Source organism: Patiria miniata, unplaced genomic scaffold (assembly GCF_015706575.1).
Source record: "Patiria miniata isolate m_02_andy unplaced genomic scaffold, ASM1570657v1 HiC_scaffold_5, whole genome shotgun sequence".
NCBI lineage: Eukaryota > Metazoa > Echinodermata > Asteroidea > Valvatida > Asterinidae > Patiria > Patiria miniata.
Window position 1 is genome coordinate 37,708,102 of NW_024037072.1, and position 21,373 is coordinate 37,729,474.

Below are 21,373 nucleotides of genomic sequence, written 5' to 3' on the forward strand. Positions count from 1 at the left end.
CATGTATGTATATTGTTGTTTATATGAGACACTCTATATACTCTGTTTCAGTAGCCCGGCTGGCTAGTGAAAATGGCAATTAAGGTCGAACCCTGCTACGTCAAACATTTAAAAATGATGCGAGTACAAGACATTAATGCAGTTTTGCAAAAGTCCTGATCACATCGCCATTTCACCGGGTCCTAAAATCTTCATCTCAACAACTTTATGCGAGATGTACATTGCCGATACTATAAAATTACCACACAAAATAGTAATTTAACAGTCAACTTTTTTTCGAGCCGTATATACGTCTTCCGTACCTGCACATTTTCTAATTGCTCCTATATACTTGCTCGGCAACCTGGCCTTAAAGGTGCTTACTTGGGACTCACTGTCGAAACCGTTTATTTGCGAAATACTTTGCAGGCGTCGAGGGCCGGCGTATCATGCTTATTCATTACCGGTGTACGTTACTGAATGTATCAACTGATTGGATGCGCGTGGTTGCCGTCTACTGGCGTGACTTCACCGTCTGAATACAAAATCCCAATACAACTAAACTAAATCTATGTTGCAAACGTTTTGGTTCACTCACCGAGGTTTTACAGGACATCCTACCTTTTAAGACGGTCTCTGGTTTGAATCCTGACCAAATCCGGAGACGCGTCCGATTTTGTATCCTTCAGCAAAAAAGACGGGTCAAACAAACATGCACAACTTAGTATATCATTAACATGTAGATCAATTTCAGTAATTCTTTTTTTCACATGAGTGAAAGAATATGCTCGTTTAATGCATTATTCATTGGCATACAAAACTTAATTGCTCTGTAAAGGGGAAAAATCATTCATCCAGGTTACTTTTTTTTATTTTTATTATTATTAATCATTTCTGGTAATGAAACCCAAGGATTCCTCAAAAGCGCCCTAGGCACTGTAGCTCGCAAGCCTGAAGAAACCTGTGGAGAGAAGACAATGAGAAGAAGTTACAGTTTTAGAGGTGGGAGGAAAAGCCCAGAAGAATATTCTGGGGAAAACCCACGGTATCAGGCAGGGACTGAAAACCCAATCCACATATTGGCCCAGGCAGGATTCGAACCCGGGTCACAGCGGTGGAAGGCGAGGAAAGTACCGCTACGCCAACCTGACTCCCACAACTTCGGTCCGCCAACCTGACTCCCTGACTTACGTTGTATAATGATTGTGGATTAAGCCGAGTTCCATTGGTGCATTTGGAATTGCCGGTGTCATATGAAAATCAGACTTCTATGAAAATCGGACTCACTTTACCCTTTTATTGGTTAAACCCTCTCACGTGACCGGTCACCTCCTAATTATCTTCGCTTAGGCATGCGCAATGAGTCCGTACTTCATAGAAACCTAAATTTATGCTACATTGGCCATTGCCACAAGTAATTCAGAAAAAAAAACCCGATCAATATGCCCCAAAAAACGATCAATATGCCGTTTTCTTGGGAATCTGAGGTAAATAGCTCTATAAAAGAGCAGTCTTAGATATAATCAGAAACGTTACAACGTTTCAAAGTGTCCAACATGCACAAGCTGTACATCACATACAATCACTGTTGAAAATTAATATTTAATTCATTAAATCAAATTCAGCTCATCCGTATTGCTAATAGTACAAGTTAACCAAATTGTTATGTAAATTTTATCAAACCTGCTGACGCTATGACGCGCATCGTATTTTGCGTGATGTAAGTCCTGCTTTCAAATTATAAAATAGAAGTTAATATTTTACGAAGGACTCCGTTGGATATATGATGAGCACTATAATATTATTGCTAGCTTTGAAAACCATAAAGCTTCCTTTGCTGAGCACCATTCGCGTATGAATTCTTCAAAATCCCTCTCGAATAAAAAAAAAAGATATTTCTGCTCAAAATAAACATAAGGTAAAGTCATTCCAGTCTGCTTAGCTAAGCGACACGGCTTTCCAAAAGTCCAATTGACCGTGTCACGTCGGTCGAACATTACTCCCCTCACATACCATGTACCTTGAACAAACAAATAGCAAGTTTGCCCTTTTCATACATCTCGAGAATTTACTGCAGATTAGGAAAATTTACTACCTTTCTTATTATTCTTTTTGCATGTTGGTGTATACAGCCTCCAAGTTTCACAAGTGGCTGTCTCGGTTGGTAGTGCATCGTCCTCAACGACATAACCACACAAAATTTATCAACATTGACAGCTCAAGTTATCACATAATTTGCTCCGTAAGGCAATTTTACCGCAATGTGTAAATATTTAACACGCACCCACTTCATTTTATATCATTAATGTTACGGCAAAAACTCAGCGAGTCAAGCGAGGTCTTCGCCCTCAAAGCCACAGATATGCCGTTGAAAAAAATTGCGGTCATTAAGTCCGTTTCCACATCCTCCATGCATCTATAGCTGCAAAGCATAACTGCAATGTAATATGAGTCTGCAATGTTGATTTGCATGCTTTTTAATTTTGACCATGCATGCAGAGATGTAAGAAACATTTTTCAGCGGTTAGTTTTCTCTTTTCTTCATCCCATAAGGGATTTCTTTCCGAGGACCTTACACCCATAGGCTCCACTCCGAGCGCCGAGGGTGCGATGTGTGGGGACAGTGGCGTAATTATATGGTTAAACTGGGGGGGGGGGACGGGGGGGGGGGACTGCATAAAGAACTATATTCCGGGGGGGGGATGATCTATAAATTGCCTGTAAATTCCTATTGTGTACAGAAACCAGACTCTAGTTATCTTGTCCATGTAGAATTCCAAATCACAACCTGTATTAAGTTGCCAGATAATGAGGTACCCAGACATAATAGTAATTTCAATGTTTGAAACATGTTTGATATACCATGCACCATATATGACTTCGCGCCTATTTTTCTTATTCTTTTTTCCTATTTTTTCTCCTTTTTGGGGGTTGCTTTTCCGGGGGGGGCAAGGCCCCCTTGCCCCCCCCCCCCCCCTCGCGACGCCCATGACCATGCAGGTCAGACTGGCGTTCCAGAGTTACATCGATCTAAATAATTCCGAAAATTGGAACTGAGTATACATGGAATGTTCAAAAGAGCAGTCGGATCGTTCCTGCCACTGAATTCTTTTTAAAGTTGAACAAAGAAACTGACTAGAGCGGGGTTTGAACCTATTCCTCCAGATTGTCGTTCCGGTGCTCTACCAACTGAGCTATCCAGCCCTATGTTGGCGGTTCCAAAATAATCTTTGTTCAAGGGGCGCCAGTCAGAAGCCATAAACCCGTATATGCCATATGCAGCCATGGATCACGCCTAAAGGCTGAAGTCACGATGCTAGCACAATTAGCGATGCTGCAAACCTGGGAAATAGCAAACGGGGATCACTCATATCCCCGGCTTTTTAAAACAATAAACCACACAAAGGGAAACTGACTACTAGTCAGTTTTCCCTTTGTAGTTTATTTGAAAATCAGTAGAAAATTAATAGGATATAAAGTTCGATTGCCTCTCTGAAACCTAATTCTTCTTTGGGTCGACCACAGTTGCGCTTCCTATTATCATTATGTTGGTTTGGTACAATTCCGGAACGCCAATCTGGGAACGGGTGGTGCTGTTTGCAGTGTCGATCTCCAAATGGTACTGTGCGGTCTTGAACATAATTATCGCTGCTTTACAAGCGGATTGTGTACTCCACTCTATTATGGAACCATTGAATTGTATGGGTTTAATCCTGTGGTTTGCTATTGTGCGTCAATTCTTGGGGCGCTCACCGATTTGCGGTGGTGTGGATTAAGGGATTACATCTATCCATTAACTCAAGTATATAGATAAACACAGTTATATTTAAATCTCATCAGCTACCTGTGTTAGCGATTGCTAAATCGTTCGTTGTTACTGTGTTGCTACTGTGTGCGAATTCTGGAGGCACTCACCGATTTGCGGTTGCGTGATTAACGGATTACAGCTAGCCATTAACTTAAGTAGATAAACGCCGTTATATTTAAATCTCATCAGCTACCTGTTACTGATTGCTAAACCGTTCGTCTCGGTTCCTCAGGAAGTTGCAAGTATAGACCACGTGCCATTTGTTTACAAAGTGGATGTTGTGATCACGTGATTCCAACTTTCACCACTGCTCTCTTCTGCATACACGGAATGTGTATCTCTTGAAATATGCCTCGGTGTGAAAATGGTGACATAAACGGTTTAATGTTTGCAGAAGATGCTTAAATGTTTGGGTTGCCCACCGGTTGCCCTTTGGTATGACGTCACATGGCACATGGTCTATAATAGACCGGATGCGTTGCAGCCTTTCTGGTGTCTCAGAGGGTGTCCTCCCCCCCCCCCCCAACTTAACAGTGAATTGACAAAAGATGTACTCATGCCTATCCAAGCAACACAAAACAATTGCCCTCTTAACTCCGCCTTAACGCAAAAGGTCTATAACTTAGGGTGTGCATCCTTGGTCTCTTGTATATTTTAAGAGAGGAGCACCTTCTCCTTCCTCTCGCCTCCTTTGCCTCCTTTGCCTCCAACTATACGTTTGGCTGACATTCATTATTACCTTATTTGGAATATGAAAGCGGTAGACACGTCATAAACATGAATTCAGCAAATGGATTGATTTGTTTAAGATTGGTTTGTTAGTGGACTCGGACCCCATTTGCCCTATATGCATTTTAGAGATGAAGAAAAAAACCCTGAATTCTTGGAAAAGGAAAGGATTATTTACCGAGATTTCGATTAACTGTTTAATGTTGCTAGGAAATCAACCTGACAATGTGGCCCAATATTCCGATTTCTTACTCCAAGATAAGTTAAATTGTGCAGGCCTATTCTGACCCGTGCGCTAAACTACCCAACACACGCATACCACACAACACGTGCACTCCGTGTCACGCGGAGTCTAGTACCTCGCTTTCAATTCACAGAATTCGCTTTTATCGTAACGTGGTCTGCGTGACCTACGTGGGAAAAAGAATGTTAGCAAAACTCGAGGTTGGGAATTTTAAAGTGTGCTTTTTTTTGTATGAGTGAATCTGTAGGTTTACTCGACTCATTGAGTCAGTTTGTTTGTTGAGCCAGTTTGTCTAATATCTGAAATCATGAAATTTCTCTTTATGATATATTAACCAATTCTACATCTGCAACAGATACAAAGACACTCACAAATTGACGGTAATTAATATTTTCAGTAAGACTGACTGATGATACGCTAGTATAACATCGGGGCTGCTCTAGATTCTCGATCCTGAGAACATTATTGGATCGTGGAAGTTTGTATTACATTTCTGGAGTATGTTTTAAATCGAGAGGGGGCGAGCGGAGCCCCCCCCCCCTTCGAAAGCTTGTCTTTCTTTATACTTTTTCTGCGGCTTAAAATTTTGCCCATGCAATTAAGCGGCTTTTGAGCCTTGACAAAAAAAAACACACTTGGTGTTGTACAAGTGTAATAATGTACTTGTTTATACATGGCAAGCAAATTATTTCAGTTTCACGACGATTCAAAATAAAAGTTGGCTCTCTTTGAAATATCTTTATCGAAAATTGCGTAGGCCTAGGTCAAAAAATTATTCACTTTCTATCAAAAGATAATACCGCTCACCGAAACTTATTGTTGGCCTACTACTAGGCGTATGTTTGAATGCTAGTCATCCGATTTTAGTGACGTTACTGAGGGGGGGGGGGGGGGGGGGGGGGGTCCTCAGAATTTTAGGGGAAGCAAACGACTTTTTATTGTTAAAAACTCATTGATTGCGCCTCCCCCTGAAAAAAAGGAGTCCCCACAAAGTGCCCCCCCCCCCCCCCAAAAAAATTGGACCCAGTTTGGCATTTTGGTAGTTTTTTAATAGAAAGTAATGAACTAGTGCAGTGATGTACATGTACATGTATATTCAGTTATTTAATTTTCACTCCTTTCTTTTTCCAGTCGGTATGGATCAGGGGAATTCCATGCCAACATGAATCTACCTTCCACAAAAACATTTCTTTTCTTTGGCATTGAACATGAAAGGTCAAAATCTGGAATTGGTTTTGTGCGTGATGTCACGTCTGTCCAATCAACACGTACGTTATGTGCTATGTTTACACAGCGTGTATGGCACGTTACCAGACACAATTCCGACTGCAATGTGCATAAATGTATTGTGCATTTGGTCGGCACGTAAATATCCACCGTACCAGTACACTTCGTTCAGCACGCTCGCTCGTAATATTCCCGGAGTTAGCGACGCGTTGCTAGGACAAATGTAGCCCAAATTCACCCCAGGATTCACCCACCATGAGCAGGACCAACACTTCATCTCCATAGGGTAGGATTCCAGGATGATTTGGTGGCAGGAAACGAGTGTTTTCCGTGAGAAACAAACGGTGACGGGACAGGGAGTCGAGAGGTGAAATGAACGGCGTGTCAGCGCAGCAATGCGGCGGGCCAGTGGGTCCGTCGACCGGTGCCGTGTCTGTCTTGGTTGCGACTTACAGGTAAAGAAAGAGGAAACCAACAAATCCCCTGTCTACAGACGAGTTCAGCTAGCTTCGGGAGTATTGTGGAATTATACTTAGATGGCATGGTATTTGATACAGTGTCTTGGATTTGCCAACAGTTACTAGTAAAGTCGGCATTCTGTGTGTTGAGACGACTTCCGAGACAAAAATCTGTCTCTAGAGAAAGTGCATGTATGCTACATGTACGTGTAGAGGAAATGACATTTTTGTGCAAGTAAAAATTCTTCCATTTAGCATTGCAGAAACTAATTATTTGTAGTATTGTTTCAATTGAAACATTGCATTTGGAAGTATTGTTGGGAATCAAAGGATAAAAATTAAACATAAATATTGATGTATTTATTTAAAGTTGCATTTAATGTGATAAAGCTTAGGCCTGATTCACTGTATCTTTATTTGACCGAACTTATCTTCAGTATGAGTATTTTTGCCCCATATTCTTGTTATAAAATTGGACATAGTAAAGGCCTGCATGCACTACTCCAAATAAAAGTAAGTGGTCCGAAAATAATTTTGAGTAATTTAATACTATAGCATAGTTTAATATGCATAGTTTAATGCAGAAATGAGATATAGCTAAAAAAAAAATGGAGTCACCGTCTTGTGGTATCTTGTGGAATTTGAAATAATCTCTCTGTTTTATGTAATTTTAACAATTAAAAAAAAAGTTTAGCTAAAAATAAAATCCACACACAGCACTTCTTCAAAAACATAAGTGCATACGTACTAAATGACAATAACTCTGATGCATTACATTTTGCAAGAGTTTTTGTATCAAATTTGATATCTACCCAGCCACAACAGTTCTCCTTTCTTATTTTATGATTTGTTTGCAAAGCATTATTAGCAAGTTAAGTTCTGAAGATAAAATGAATTTCTGCAAATAGTGCAAACCATGTCTTGGGACAGTTTACCGTTGCATTTATGAGTTAAAGTTTCAGTTGATTAAACAATTTTTTTTGAAAAGCTTCAGTTTGTTTGTCAACATGTCACTGTAAAAACCTGTTCACCAGTTGGTCAGAAACACAAGCAAGGATCTCCACACATTCAAAATCCACACAGTCAAAGGCCAATCACAAATCCAGTTTCTCATTTCAATTGATTGCCCAGTTGTCTTTTAACGAAAATGAAGGATTTTGGAGGATCCAATGCAAAAACAGGCCAAGACCTTAGGATGTAATTATAAAAGCAATTTCCACTGGATGAAGTCTTATAAATGTTGAATTCTTCATGGTTACACAGATGTGCTTAAATAGACAATCATTTACACAAGTATATCTGTGGTGTGAAACATCCATGTTTTTAAATTTTCTACATAAAAAAATTGTAGATTTCAAAAGACTATTTATTCAGCCCAAATTTTCACCAAGTGTTTAACCTCCCTCCAGATCTAGGAAAAAAATTGCAACCTCACAATGTGTTGAATTTAGAAACAGGAAGGTTTTAACATCAGACACGTTTGGTCCAGAAATGTAGGCCCTATAGCTTAATCAAGAAGTTAATTGTTACTGACAACTTTTGGTAGTCGTGAAATTATTCAAATTTCATCTGATCTGCCACTACAGTCCTATCGTTTTCACAATTTTAAATTGTTTAGACAAAAACAGCTTTCTATAAAAGATGAGAAAAAGTCATATATTTATAAACAAATATGGTAATATTGGTATATAAAAAATGAAGTCAAAATGTGTTTTTGAAAAACTAAACTTTGCTGTGCTACTATGTTGAGCCTACAGGTACATGTACTATTCATTGAGACTTGAAATGTAACATACAACACTCAAATGTCAAAGGTTAGGCCTACACATTTTTGGGGGGATTTTCGTTGTGACTATTTATAGACTTCCTAAAATTAATGGTACATGGAGGTAGAACATTAGGCCAAAAAAAAAAAAATTTCAGCTTCCGATTACATGGCATTCGAAAATAAGGTAAGTAGGTAGGACATTTTTTTTTTTTTTGCAAATTTGTTTTTGTTTACGACCATATGGAGGCGTCTGCGTGGAGTCAAGTGTAAAAGGTAGAAATTGATGCTTTTGGGTGTTTTTTTCTCATTTTTCCAATAAAAAAAATTAGGGTAGGGGCTGTCAGAATAGGGTAGGTAGGGAAACCGGAAGCAGAACTATTATTTTTTTGGCCTTAATCATGTTATGCACAATAGTGTCTGGTGCACACGATAACATACTTCATGTTCACTGGTGTATTGCATACAAGTTTTTATGTGGAAATTTACATTCAAACCAACTTGCATAGTCATAGAGTCCTTTGTAACATTTTGAGGATTGTTCCATGACAGAAATGAGTTCAGTTTAATTAAGAACACAAATGAACCCTTTTACTTTGAACAATTTCTTGTTTGGTTCATTATTTAAGAAATTTCAAGCCCCATTTGGAATTTGCACACATTAATGTGTTGTTGATATAAATGGCGCTTTTTCTTCGGATGATATAAAAAAAACTTTGCTCATTTTATACTGTGTTGTTTGATCAAACCAGGTTCAAAATTCTAAAATTCTAATACTAGTATGGACACAGTTTAGGCCTACTCTTTTCCCTTGTTGTTTTCTTCCTATATGTTAGGAACAAATATTTCCAGAAAGTATGTATTTCTGCTCCAGTAGATACACCTCTGATATTTTTGTTCTACATAGCTTGCACTTCACTTTATTGTAAAGTTTGACAGTTTTATTTTTTACCCAAACTGTAGGCCTACACTTGCACATTAAGATTGGACAGTTTTGACTTTAATAAGGATACTCACATCAAATACACAGTTCTATTGGAGGCAATAGCATTTAATCTACAATCTTCAGCTTGAAGGGAAACTAGCCACAAAGAGGAACAATTAAAAAAAATTAATTTGCAATTTCCCGAATTTGGCATAAATTATTGCATCTAGAGCACTGTTGGTACCCTACCGGTACATTGCCACTAAATCTTAGAGTGTGCACATAAAGGCCTATGTAGGCAGTTGGAACACTGAACTGGCATTGAATTAAAGGTAATATGCAACATTTGCTTTTGCTGTAATTTTCAGAAATGGATGAATTTGGGGGTTTAAAGTTTTGTGTTCATAGATGCTGGAAAAACCAAGAAAAAATGCTGTTCTTGTAGTCTGGTTCCCTGACCCTACTTGAGACAAAACGGAGCAATTTATAGACATCAGGGAATTGTCCAAACTACCTGGCTTGCACCAGTTCATGGATGTGTAACTGATCGCCAACAAAATGTGGACTAACTAAATTTGGTAAATTGGGGGCAGAATTTGAAAAAAGGGTACTTTTTTCCAACGATGGTCGGCCGCCCATCATTGGAAATTGATGCAAAAATTTCACTTTTATTGAAAAATGACAGCACACCAGGTACCATGATTTCACAGGACTTTTATTCACTCACAGTCAAATAATGTATTTTATAATAAATTAGTAGTTTTGTTTTTGATGTTTGCATGCCTTTAAGGATACTCACATCAAATAAGTGTGCCCATTTTATATGGGGAAAATAGTATTTAATCTACAATCGTCAGTTTGAAGAGGAAGTAGCCACACATTGGAGCAATTCTATAAAAAGAAGTAATTAGCAATTTTCTAAATTAAGCATATTTATTGCAAAGAGCATTGTTGGAACCCTCTGGGGTATTTTATCCAAAGATTAGAATTGTCAATTAATCTTAAAAGTGTGCAGAGGCATTTGGAATACTGGGCTGGCTTTGAATTAAAGTTGAATCAAATTACAGTATTCAAATTGTTATATTTTTTTCAACCAGTATTAACCAGTGCTTCATATCTGTTCGTTTTTTTTTTTTAATTACATGTAATCCCTTACACTATTGGCTGTTAAACTACCATCAAACTCAGTTTATAATTTACAAAATGAAGGAATGTTTGGTTACTCATGAAGTGTCTAATAAAAAAGTGATGTCTTGTTAATTTTTCAGTTTGCAAATCTAGATATCGTGGCTCTCATTAAAAGAGTATTTAAGTAAAGCAGAAATGTCCCCCTCTCTGTTTTATCAAACCTTGAGATTAATTGGACCAAGTATGTAATAATATTTTTTTTCCATTTAAAGATTTTTGTGTTTATGCCACTTATTTCAGTGTTGGTGGTGAGGGCTCCATGCCAGAGTCAACGTTTACACCGGATGGCGAAGCATGGACAACAAAGAATGCGAGGTAAGTTAATCCTCTACAGTCTCATTCGCATGCCATTAATTAATCCATATTAGGGCGTGAAGGGAGGGGCTACCCCTTCCATAATTTCATTGAGTAATGAGAAACAAATTAAAAGACTGTCTTCCTGAAAGTAGCTCAATAATCAGCGCTGAGGCATTGGATTTTTTTAGCTCCTTGGATCAACCTCTTTTCAGTATTATTATTGTTGGCATCATTTCTTTATAAGATAGATCCTTATTGTGTAATGTTTACTAGCTCTATTTTTTATAACAAAAAAGAGTTTTGTACAGTGTGTTTTACATGTAAAATATCTGAGTGATGCTTTTGAGGTTGCTTGGTATTTTGCAAATTGGCCTAAAACTGGAACATACTCTCAGAGTATGCAGGTAGAGAGATGCCATTATGTTTGCTGTATAAAGCTGAGTGCACAATAATTAGCGTTTTAGACTGCTACTAATAGAATAAATAATGTGCTTGACGCTGATTCGGCTCGGGCCATTATCTGCAACCAGGCCCCTAGCCGGATTTAAACGAACTTGTTTAAGACTGGCCAAGCACATATATTTATTCCCATTCATAAATTTATATACCTCTTGGTCAAGAAGTCAAATCAAGTCAAAAAATTACTAATTTCCAAATATTTTACTTCATGTTTTGTAAAACACCCCTCTGGTCGTGTTTAGGCCTATGTCATGTGCCTCGCGCACTTAGTACTGAAAATATTGAAATTTGCCACGCGCACAACGCGTACTGCGTGATGTGGTGCAGAATGCAGCGGTGTTTTACCGGCAGTTTTAAACCATCCACGTGACGGCCACTCGACCAATCGGAATGGGTAAACTGTCTGAGGTATTTATGAATGGTGTATACATTTTCTTTTGATTTTGTTTCATGAACATTGAACATTGTTGTTCCAGGGGTAAGATTTTTTTCAGGATTTTTCAGGATCTATATGTTGAATTTGTGAGATTTTACCATAAAGGTGTCTGTACCAATAAAGATTGATATAAAACAAAAGAAATGGGTAATTTAAGGGGTACCTTTAGGCAAATGCAAACATAGACCCTACATTGCTCTGGGCCCTCGGCACCCCCCAAACCCTCTGCCGATTATTTCATGGGTTTTTTCATTTTTCCCTCAATACAACCGCCTTATTAAATGCCTCACATACTCAAGAGAAAAAATCACACTTTCAGCATTCTTTAGTTGATATGTTCTGTAGTACACATTGTATAAGTGCCACTAGAGATCAGAGAAAGGATCATGTATGTTTTGTCATTCCTCTTAATAGTGGGAATTCTAAATAAAATCATCAGATGGGTCAATTATTGTAGATTTTTGTGATTTTTTTTTTTCTCGCTGTTGTAGAAGCAACTGATGCAATAACTGTAGGGTTTGAGTTTCAGCTCGTATCGTGCTGCCTGAAGTTAGTTCCCAGAAGTACCATGATTTTTAGACAGTGAGACTGGGTACATATGCTGTTGGATTTCAGGAACATTGTTGTGTAAACTCCATGCTATTGAGTTAGGCCCTGGAGGGTCATCACTTCGTTCAAACCCTAGCCAACCTTCCTCCATGTATACACGCATGCATACATTTTGTGTACATAACGTTCGTGTATGTATCAAGCAATGTTCTGGCTCATAGGGAGAGGTGAAAGATCATGAGCTGGGCCCGGTTTCGTAACATGTCATCTAGGCAAAGAATCTTGACAAACCATGGAGTGCCTCCATGAACAGTAAATTTTATCGTGCATGTACTTCAGGACCACTTGTGAGTGCTTCGCATTAGTTGGTGTGCAAGTACATACCCCCAATTTGTATTGTATGCAGGGCCCCAGTGGAAACCAGTTTTGAACTGTTTGGGCATACGCTAGGTAAAAAATGTAAGAAAAGACATAAACACATAGATCCCACACTTAATTTTCCTCAAGGTACATGTACATGTACATTTTACATTTACACAGCTCACAGGCCTAGGCATCTATAGGATTTCTGTGCTAGGGTTTTAAATTATACAAGATAACAGTATAGTAAAATTCTGTAGCTTGCATAACACATGAACGTTCACACATTAATGCACTTAAATTCCATAATTTCTCCACATTGGAGCATGTACACATAATGTACCGGTACAGGCAACAAGTGGAGTATGTGAAGCCAGATGTTATTGGAACACTTTGGCCAGGAATGGATCACAAATGACTATGCATGCGCAAGTAAATTAAAGTCATCTGAATACATACATACATGTATGTACAGAAAGCTGTCCCGAATATACCGAATATTTGAATATATGCGATCATCAACCGAATATTCGAATAGCTGTTTGCTTGTTGGAATATTCAAAAGATAAAAAACTGTGCATGTACGCACACGCCAGTAAATGTGATGTTACATGTATGTTAATCGTAAAGTTGCTATGCTTTATTGTCAGATGTCACTTTTTGTTGACAGTGGCCTAACTTGTTTTGGTCCTCATTAGCTCATTGTTCTCATCCTTTTAAAGGGAATATACAACATTTGCGAACATCGAAAAATAAAACTACCAAGTTTTTACGGAATACCTTACTAGGATGTTGGTAAATGACAGTCTAAAGCATCCTGTAAAATTATGGCACCTGGTGTGAAGTCATTTTCAAGAAAATGATATTTTTGTATACATTTCCAGCGGTGGTCGGCCGACCACCGTTGGAAAAACCTAACTATTTTGCAACTACTGCTCCCAAATTTACCACTTTTTATTCAGTTCAAATTTTGTTTGCTATTGGTTACATATTCACAAACGGGTGTAGGCCAGCTAGACTTGTTGGACCCTTACCTTACAATTTTCCGTGGAGTCAGGGAACCAGACTACTTGAACATTTTTGTTTTTCTTGGTTTTTCAAGCATTTTCGAACAAAAAACTTCAAACATGTCAGTGTAACAAAATTTGATCTATTATACTAACCCCCCAAATAGTTCATTTCTGAAAATTACCCTTTAACTGGTTAAAGCCAGTTACAAACTACTTACTGTAAAAGACTCCTGCGGCCCATAACATGGATCGCGGTGCGCACATTTTAACTGGCGCGCTTTGTGTGCAGTCCAATATTCGAATATTTGGTCAACTGCAGTTTCGAATAATCGAATACTAAATTGAAATATGAAATTGGACAGCCTTAGCAGAAACCCATCCAACGTAGCCAGTCAAGTTATTGATGAATGTAACAGGTTTGCTTACTGCATTTTTTGTTTGTTAAAATAAAAAAAGAGAAATCATAAATACATAAATGTTTAGGTATGTTATATACACTTGTTGATTAAAAATAATCGTCACAGATAATAGAGGAAGAGGTGAAACCAGCTAGTGCTACACCAGCCTCCATTGGTTAAAATCACTTAGCTTTGAAATGCTTAATATAGGCCTAGTTGTTGCCTTAATAATGTGCCCGTTTACCCTAAAACATACAATGTTCATGTACAGTATACATGTACATACAGATAACTGAAGGGTTACAAAGTCCCTTCCCTTCGACATTACAATGAATGGCACAGAGACCTTTTAACCTGCTCGCATTCATGTGACTTTGTTGTGAGGTTTCTTCCTATGGGACCATTACAAATGGTACGTGTACGGGAAACGTTTGCAGCTCAGGGAAAAGTTGCATGTCAAATCGCCATTTTGCATCTAGTTATTTCAACTGCCACATTATTTAGGCAATGTGCATTTTACATCAAAATGTTGAGATGAATGTGGAATGGATGAAAAAACCACTCAAAATGGTGATTTTAGAAGCATTTTTTTTTCTGAGCTGCATACGTATCTCGTATGAATACCATTTCTGATGGTGCCTATTATTTTTTCCGAGGGGGGGGGTGGTGAAGGGTGTCATCATCTCCATTTGGGAGAGCCTTTTTTTTAAATTAACCATTTGATTGGTAGTTGAATTACACAGTTTTGAAGTAATCCCCCTACATTCTGCTACACATTGGCTTGGTTCACAGGGCAGCATTGAGGTTTTTGGTGCAAGGTTCATTTAGATCCCAAATCGGTCATCTATCAGAAGGTTTTGAAAGGATCCATCCATCAGAAGGATTTGGCAGGAGTGAAGAAGGAATAGCATAGCCTCTACTATACAACCCTTGAATAAATCCCCATCATCTGATTGGTGGCTCGTTGCTCACATGTCATTGAGTTATTTGTCCCAACCACGACCAGGCCGTAAATTTTCTTTTCCCAAATGACATCCGCATACATGGTTGTTTAGCACCCTCTACTTTTTTGATAGGCACGCACGTATATAATTATTTGTTTCCCCACATTTTGGCGAGCAGTGCGACAGCTCAGTCGATAGAAGGTAGGATTTTGCACCGCGAGGTTGCGGGTTCGGAACTCGGTTTTGCACCCGAATGTTTTCCCTTTTCTAACCTGAGGCTTTGGAGGATTTTTTCTAAAAGGGAAATAAAGTCCGAATTTCATAATGTTCAAATTCACTTTTTTTTTCTAATGTTATATTTTCTTCTCATGTTTTTATAAAAGTTAAGTCCAAAACGCCATAGCGTTCACCAATATGTGGATGTCGTTTGGGAGAAAAAAATTCGCAACCCGGCCACACTATGAAAACAGAAGTTCTATTCCACAGTAAATGGGAGTTCCATTGCACAGTTACACTTTTGGTGGCTCTGACTAATCAGATGAAGAGGATTTATTCAGGTGTTGTATAAAACAAATAATGAATGTTTCACATTTTTGCAATGGTGAGAATAATTTCAATCAGTGACAGATGGATGTTCCATTCCACTCGTCTTAGCCTTGTGGAATGGAACATTCATCTGTCACTTCATGAAATTATTCTTACCATTGCACTCATAAACATTCATTATTTGTAGGCCTATAAGAAGGTGTAGTTTATAAGGCATGATTGCACTTGACAAAGAGTGTGCCTTTAGATTTGTGGAAGATCAGGGAAGATTACATGTAAGAATGGTTTCTATAAAACTTCCTAGCGAATATGTTCAGAGAGTAAAGGGTGGTCAACGAGTAGAGAACATGGGCACTGTTTTCACGGTCACAAAAAAATATATTATTTGCACCGTATGTTGCAGTGCAGTACATGTAACTCTGCACATACAGCAAACAGCAACTGAACATCGCAAGCATTTCCTGCCACAGTTCTCCCTTCCCCCCAAAATATTCACCCCCGGAGCGCCACTGGAATGGTGTTCCAGTTACCCCATGTGCCAGTAACCTAATGCCAGCCGGACCGATTGCCTTGCCATTCATGTCGGCCACGAATCAATACCATTTTCAAGGGATGAGCGTCGTCCCATAATCATATCTCGATATCCTGTCCATGATTTTGCGGGTGCGTAGCTATATGTGCTTGTACTGACGGGCTGAAAGAAAAAAGGCACAAGAACAAAAAATGTGACCCTTTTTAATATTTGAGTGACCTTTTTCAAAATTGTAGATGTCCTTTTTTTTTTCAATTTATAATCGCACCAACATAGAATTTAGAATTTTAGAACTAACAATTTAAAACTTAGAATTTAAGGCTTTTGGGGGGCCTGAACTTCATGTATGTTTCATACTGCAGTTATGTCTCAACGAATGCTTTAATAGTAATTTATAACAATTTTATTCTGTCCATAATTTTAGGTTTTTGCTATAAATAGTTCGCCTTTGGTCATGTGATTGTTTATATCTAATACATCTATCATAGTGTTTGCCATTTTGATAGATATTTTCAAGCCGATATCTTTATTTAAAACTTTAGATTAAGAAAGGCAAAAAGCAATACAAAACCTAACTCTTAAAAAAAAAAAAAAAAAAAAAATGTACCGTAAGTGGGCTCATTTATCCCTTCACCTTATTATAAATTCCAACATTGTCTATTTCCAATCATGGGACATTTACATGTAAATTCAAAACTCAATTAACTGCAAACATTCATACTTTATACATGAACAAATTATACATTGACCTTCTGTTTTTAATACAACTTCATTACCATTTTGGTCCAGTGAGAGTCTTAATGCTTGTTATTCACAATTGGCCAGTAAAATTATTTTTTTGCCGATCAAGCACTAGGAGATTGTATCCATTGTGGCCCCCGTGTCGTCGCATAACAACCAACAAAAAAAAACCCTCTCCATCAGAGAGATTACAAGTTTGCAATGGGATGAGCAGAATTACTTCTCCAGAGATTTGGCTGGCTGCTATCGGTTACATGCCTTAGGAGATGTCACTGGAGGAATGAAATTGGAACCGGGACCAGTATGGTGGGGACACTAACGGGGTGTACATTACTGCATCGTTAATTCCCAATGAACTGGGGCTAGCTGTAGAGTGGCAATATCTTCCACATGGAATTTCTCTTTGGCTGAATAAAGAGAAATAAATTAATCTGTCTACAGATGTAGTGTGTACAATTACAGGTATCTTTTGCCCATTTTAAAAAATGAGTACTGAATGAGATATTTGAAAGATAAAGTGCTCAAGAAAGAGTTCTGTGCCCTTTTTTGTGTGCAGAACTTGAGGCTTATATCCTTTTTAATTATATACTTTTTAATCATATACTTTCACATGATTGTGCTAAAAAATTATTTTCAAAAAAAAAAAATGCACAATCAACTAATCTACAAATCTTTTTGTTCAGATACATACCAGGTGCTGGTATGATGTCATGATGAGGTCACTGTAAATGTCACATGACACATGATGACATCTCCACAATGGCATTGTTTGTGCGGTATTTGTTTTGAACCAATTTAAGTTTGAGGTTAATTGATTGATCAAAGTTGCAAGCACATGATTTTTCAGTTGAATAGAGCTAAAGAAAGAAAATACGGTTTTCCAGAAACGTTGCAAGCACACTGTGATTTTTTTCAGTTGAATAGAGCTAAAGTAAGAAAATACGGTTTTCCAGAAATGTTCCAGAAAAAGAAAGAGTAAATTCCAAATGCTTGCCTTTGGAACTCTACTCGTGAGTATGGTGGTTAGGAGAATAGACAATTTAGAATGGTGAATGTACAAATAGCAGCATCGGGGGGGGGGGGGGGGGGGGGACGGGAATATGGAACACTCTGAACTACCGGTACATGTAACTGATTTGTATTTTCCTTTGCTTAATTTTTTGTATTTTTCTTATTTTTTCATGACTTTTCAATTTTATTGATAAGATGTTTAACTAATTTTTATCGTTCAATGTATTTTTAATGTGTGTTTTTACAGCAGACAGGTACAGTTTCCATTTTATTTTGAAAATGGATAATAAACAATTGCATTGAATTGAATTGATTTCGGCCCATCCATTATGCCCAAGAAAAGGCCTCTGTTTCACCAACAACATTTAGTGTCTATTGTGAGTTAGTGTCTAACTCACAATATTGGTAAAAGTGAAGTTTGGTCCGTTGTTAATGTTCTCATGTGCAGTCGAGAAAAGGTGGGATCTATTTTAAGATAACAGGAAGCTTGCAGGCTTACTAAGCCTCGAAGGCATCCACCCCTCAAGGTATTTTTTTGCTCGGGGAATTCGAGGGGAAGGTCGGGGGAAAACACAGCTCACTTCCAGGCCATTATCTGACCATCTGATAGTGACACTTTGACTGACTGATATATTCGACTTTTTTTTTTTCTTAATAGTTTTTGTTTCATCAAAATAGCCTATTGGGAAAACCTGAATAATTTTGCGTCCCTAAGCAGCTTAATTTTATCTCCCGGAGAAGCCAGCTTGAGAAAGAAAAAAAATCCATATCTGATGGAAATATCCTGCAAGTGCACTTTGGCCTGTCAAAAGCTGCACAGGGGAAAAGTTATACGAAGACAGGTGAATAAAGTTTTACTTCAGTTGGTTTCCTCTCATCTTTTCCACAGTTGAGTCTTTAGTCCATGAATGCACAAGCCAAAAGTGGTGCATTTATTTTAAAAAAAACCCACATACACAAAAGCAAGAAATTTATGAGCAGGTTTAACCCTTTGTGATCAGAGTGTGTGCTGTGTGGGCCCACAAAATCCCCTGTTTGGTTGATACTCCTCCAACACTACACATCAGGGCTGCCAACTCTTGCGCATCGAGCGTGAGACTCACACATTTCAGGTTGTTCTCACGCTCTCATGCGCACACAGGATTTCTCACTCTGACAAAAATAAATAAATAAAACTCAAAAATTATGTTTAAATGATAATCTTTTGCTAAAAAAAATTGGTTAAAGTGGTCAGAAATTGCCACAGAGTGTCTAAGAATTCAAACATTTTCGGGGCCCACGCCATTAGGGCTTCACGCTTTGCGCTCGCATAAACATGATTACTTCTGATCAAACTCCATCGCCAATTTCTCACTCTCAGCTCTTACTCAAAGGTGGCAGCCCTGCTACATGCATAAATAGCGTCCACCCGATTTTCCGTGACTTCCAAGACTATACCATACTGACTTGTTACAGCAGTTTCAGTCTAATGGGTCCCCTGACATTGGCCGTTCATTTGGAAGGAAGTTCACTTGGCCCAATGGTTTGTGGGAACAGACAGATAATATGAACGTATTCCACTAGTGCTGTAAATCAATCGATCATAATAATAATAATAGGTGGCATGGGTGGATGAAAAGCTCGCCTCTCACCAATGTGGCCCGGGTTTCGATTCTAGGCTCGGACTATATGTGAGTAGAATTGTTCGTTGATTCTCTTCTGTGCTACGAGGGTTTTTCCCCGGTCTCTCTGGTTTTCCTCCCTCCACAAATACCGGTATCTACACTTTTGATCTCTGGCTGTGCTTTGTGGCCAAGAATGGGTCATACGGTGGCTGCCTAAGGCGCCTTTACATGCCTGCTGCTCGACCACGTTGTAACGGTGTACTTCGCAATTCAGCTTCTCAGCTGCGAGTAAGGATGATTAGCCTCCCAAATTAATCATCATAAAATGCATCGAAATCAACTCTGTTATGCTCAAATCCACACCCCTGATGACTATTAAGTAAAAGTTCCACAGGGTAGTAAACACGTTTCATAATACAATGAAAATCATGGAAAATATAGGCCAGATATTTATGCTGTTGGGCTCCAAAAGTTTTTAACAAACCAAGTAATCCTAATGATTTGGAATTTTAAGCATCCTCTCATTGGTATGGCACTGTGAGGTGTGTTGATTGATCTTTCCATAGTCACTACAAATTTCAGTCTAAACTGCTGTGTGCATTTGGTTACAGGCAAATTTCCTGAGGCAAACTTGGGAGCCCTTTATTCAAAATTTGTACGCTACAACATCCCTTTACATGAAGTTATTTTTTTTTACTCTGTACATCTGAAATACATGTATTTGGTATTTAAAACCTTTGAACAGCTTTTCTTATGCTTATTATAAAAAAAATTGGGGAAAAAAATGGAAATTCTGGCTACCTGTAGCCACTACAGACGTTTCATTTCTGACCACTTGTGACCACAGTACGGTAGATCTGAAAGGGTTGACAACTGTCAATGTGAAAAATATCTCGAGCTGTTGGACTGAGGTTTCCTCAGCTGTAACGAAGCTTGACGAACACTGTGAGTCTCATTCTGTGCAAGGAAGTACAAGGACCTGTGGAATCCTGTACAAATGTAGGACCCTCCACCGCCGAGTGGCCATATAGAATGATTCGATTGGATTACACAGTGCAGAGGCCAAGTAACTGCTCAGTGCTGGCTGTATTTCTGGGCTTTTTTCTTTTGTAACTCCGGGTTACATTACACTACAGAGGTTCTCTTCATAATTTATTCACAAGTGTCAGTAAGATTTGCGGATTCATTCTGTTCGCATTCAGTGGAATTGAAATGATGTGGTGCAGTTACAAATGTAAATTCTGCTTGATATTGATGCAATATTATATGTACATTTATATACATTTGTACATTGTTCATTTGTGAGGCGTTAGGCAAAAAGAGACGGAATTGAGCACAGCCTACAGTGGAGAAAAATGCAACAAACCGAATGGGGATGATTTTTTTTCGATAATATAATCGTTGATATTTTTTAACGAAATAGAATAAAAGTTGTGGAATGAAAGTGTTTTTTAAGGAAAAATGATTAGCATCTTTCATGTTCACGAATACAAAGCTCGAAACTTTAAAGGCCTTTTTCTCAGTATTTTACTTCTCTTGGCATGTTGATAAAATGTATGCGAACTTTTAAACAGCCATAAGTTGTCAACAGAATATCCATTGAAATGCAGCAAACAGTATTGTAAGGAGAATTTTATTCTCTCTCCTGATATCTGCAAAACCTCATTTCGACCTCTGCCCAGTTCTGTCTCATTTTGCCAGAACGCCTCACATTTACATGTGCAATTACAAAATGTGATAATGTATAACCAGGGTCATCGCTGATTGAGTGCTATGTTTTGGTGGAGGGTCAAAATTATCCCTCAAAATTATGCTTTTTTTCTTCAACGTGCTGAAAAAAGCCAAGTAGACCAGTTCGGCGACAGTCATTTTCTGAGGTGGCTCTGTGGTGGCACCAGGCTCGCGTGAGTCGCGCTCAGGTGGTGCCAAACACTCCGGGCTCCTTCCACCAATAGTATTACCAAAATGCGCATGCGTCTCATCTTTAAGAACGCGTGTGGTGAACGTGCGAGCGTGGCACCGCCTCACAAATGGCTTCTAATTTTGTTCAACGGAATTTATACATGTAATGCCAGGCAACAAGCGAATTGTAACAATCGGATATTTTGCATTGATCAGGTTTCAATGTGCACAAGTTTCAGCAGTGCAAAACTAGTAAGCTCT

The 21,373-nt window shown here is 38.5% G+C and overlaps 1 protein-coding gene across 1 annotated transcript; it reads left to right on the forward strand.

Annotated features, from left to right (window-relative positions):
• The first annotated feature begins 6,099 nt into the window (after positions 1 to 6,099).
• Positions 6,100 to 17,125, forward strand: LOC119740493. Its single transcript, XM_038215815.1, has 3 exons — positions 6,100 to 6,442; positions 10,564 to 10,638; positions 16,711 to 17,125. Exons 1-3 carry the CDS (start codon positions 6,360 to 6,362, stop codon positions 16,856 to 16,858), a joined length of 306 nt encoding a protein of 101 aa, XP_038071743.1. The 5' UTR covers positions 6,100 to 6,359; the 3' UTR covers positions 16,859 to 17,125.
• Positions 17,126 to 21,373: the final 4,248 nt, after the last annotated feature.

Excerpts from the sequence above, each read along its gene's own strand:
- LOC119740493 (XM_038215815.1), top strand. The coding sequence starts at position 6,360 with ATGAACGGCGTGTCAGCGCAGCAATGCGGCGGGCCAGTGGGTCCGTCG. Across the intron at positions 6,443-10,563 it reads GTCTTGGTTGCGACTTACAG|TGTTGGTGGTGAGGGCTCCA; the intron begins GTAAAGAAAGAG and ends CACTTATTTCAG. Across the intron at positions 10,639-16,710 it reads TGGACAACAAAGAATGCGAG|GAGATTGTATCCATTGTGGC; the intron begins GTAAGTTAATCC and ends ATCAAGCACTAG.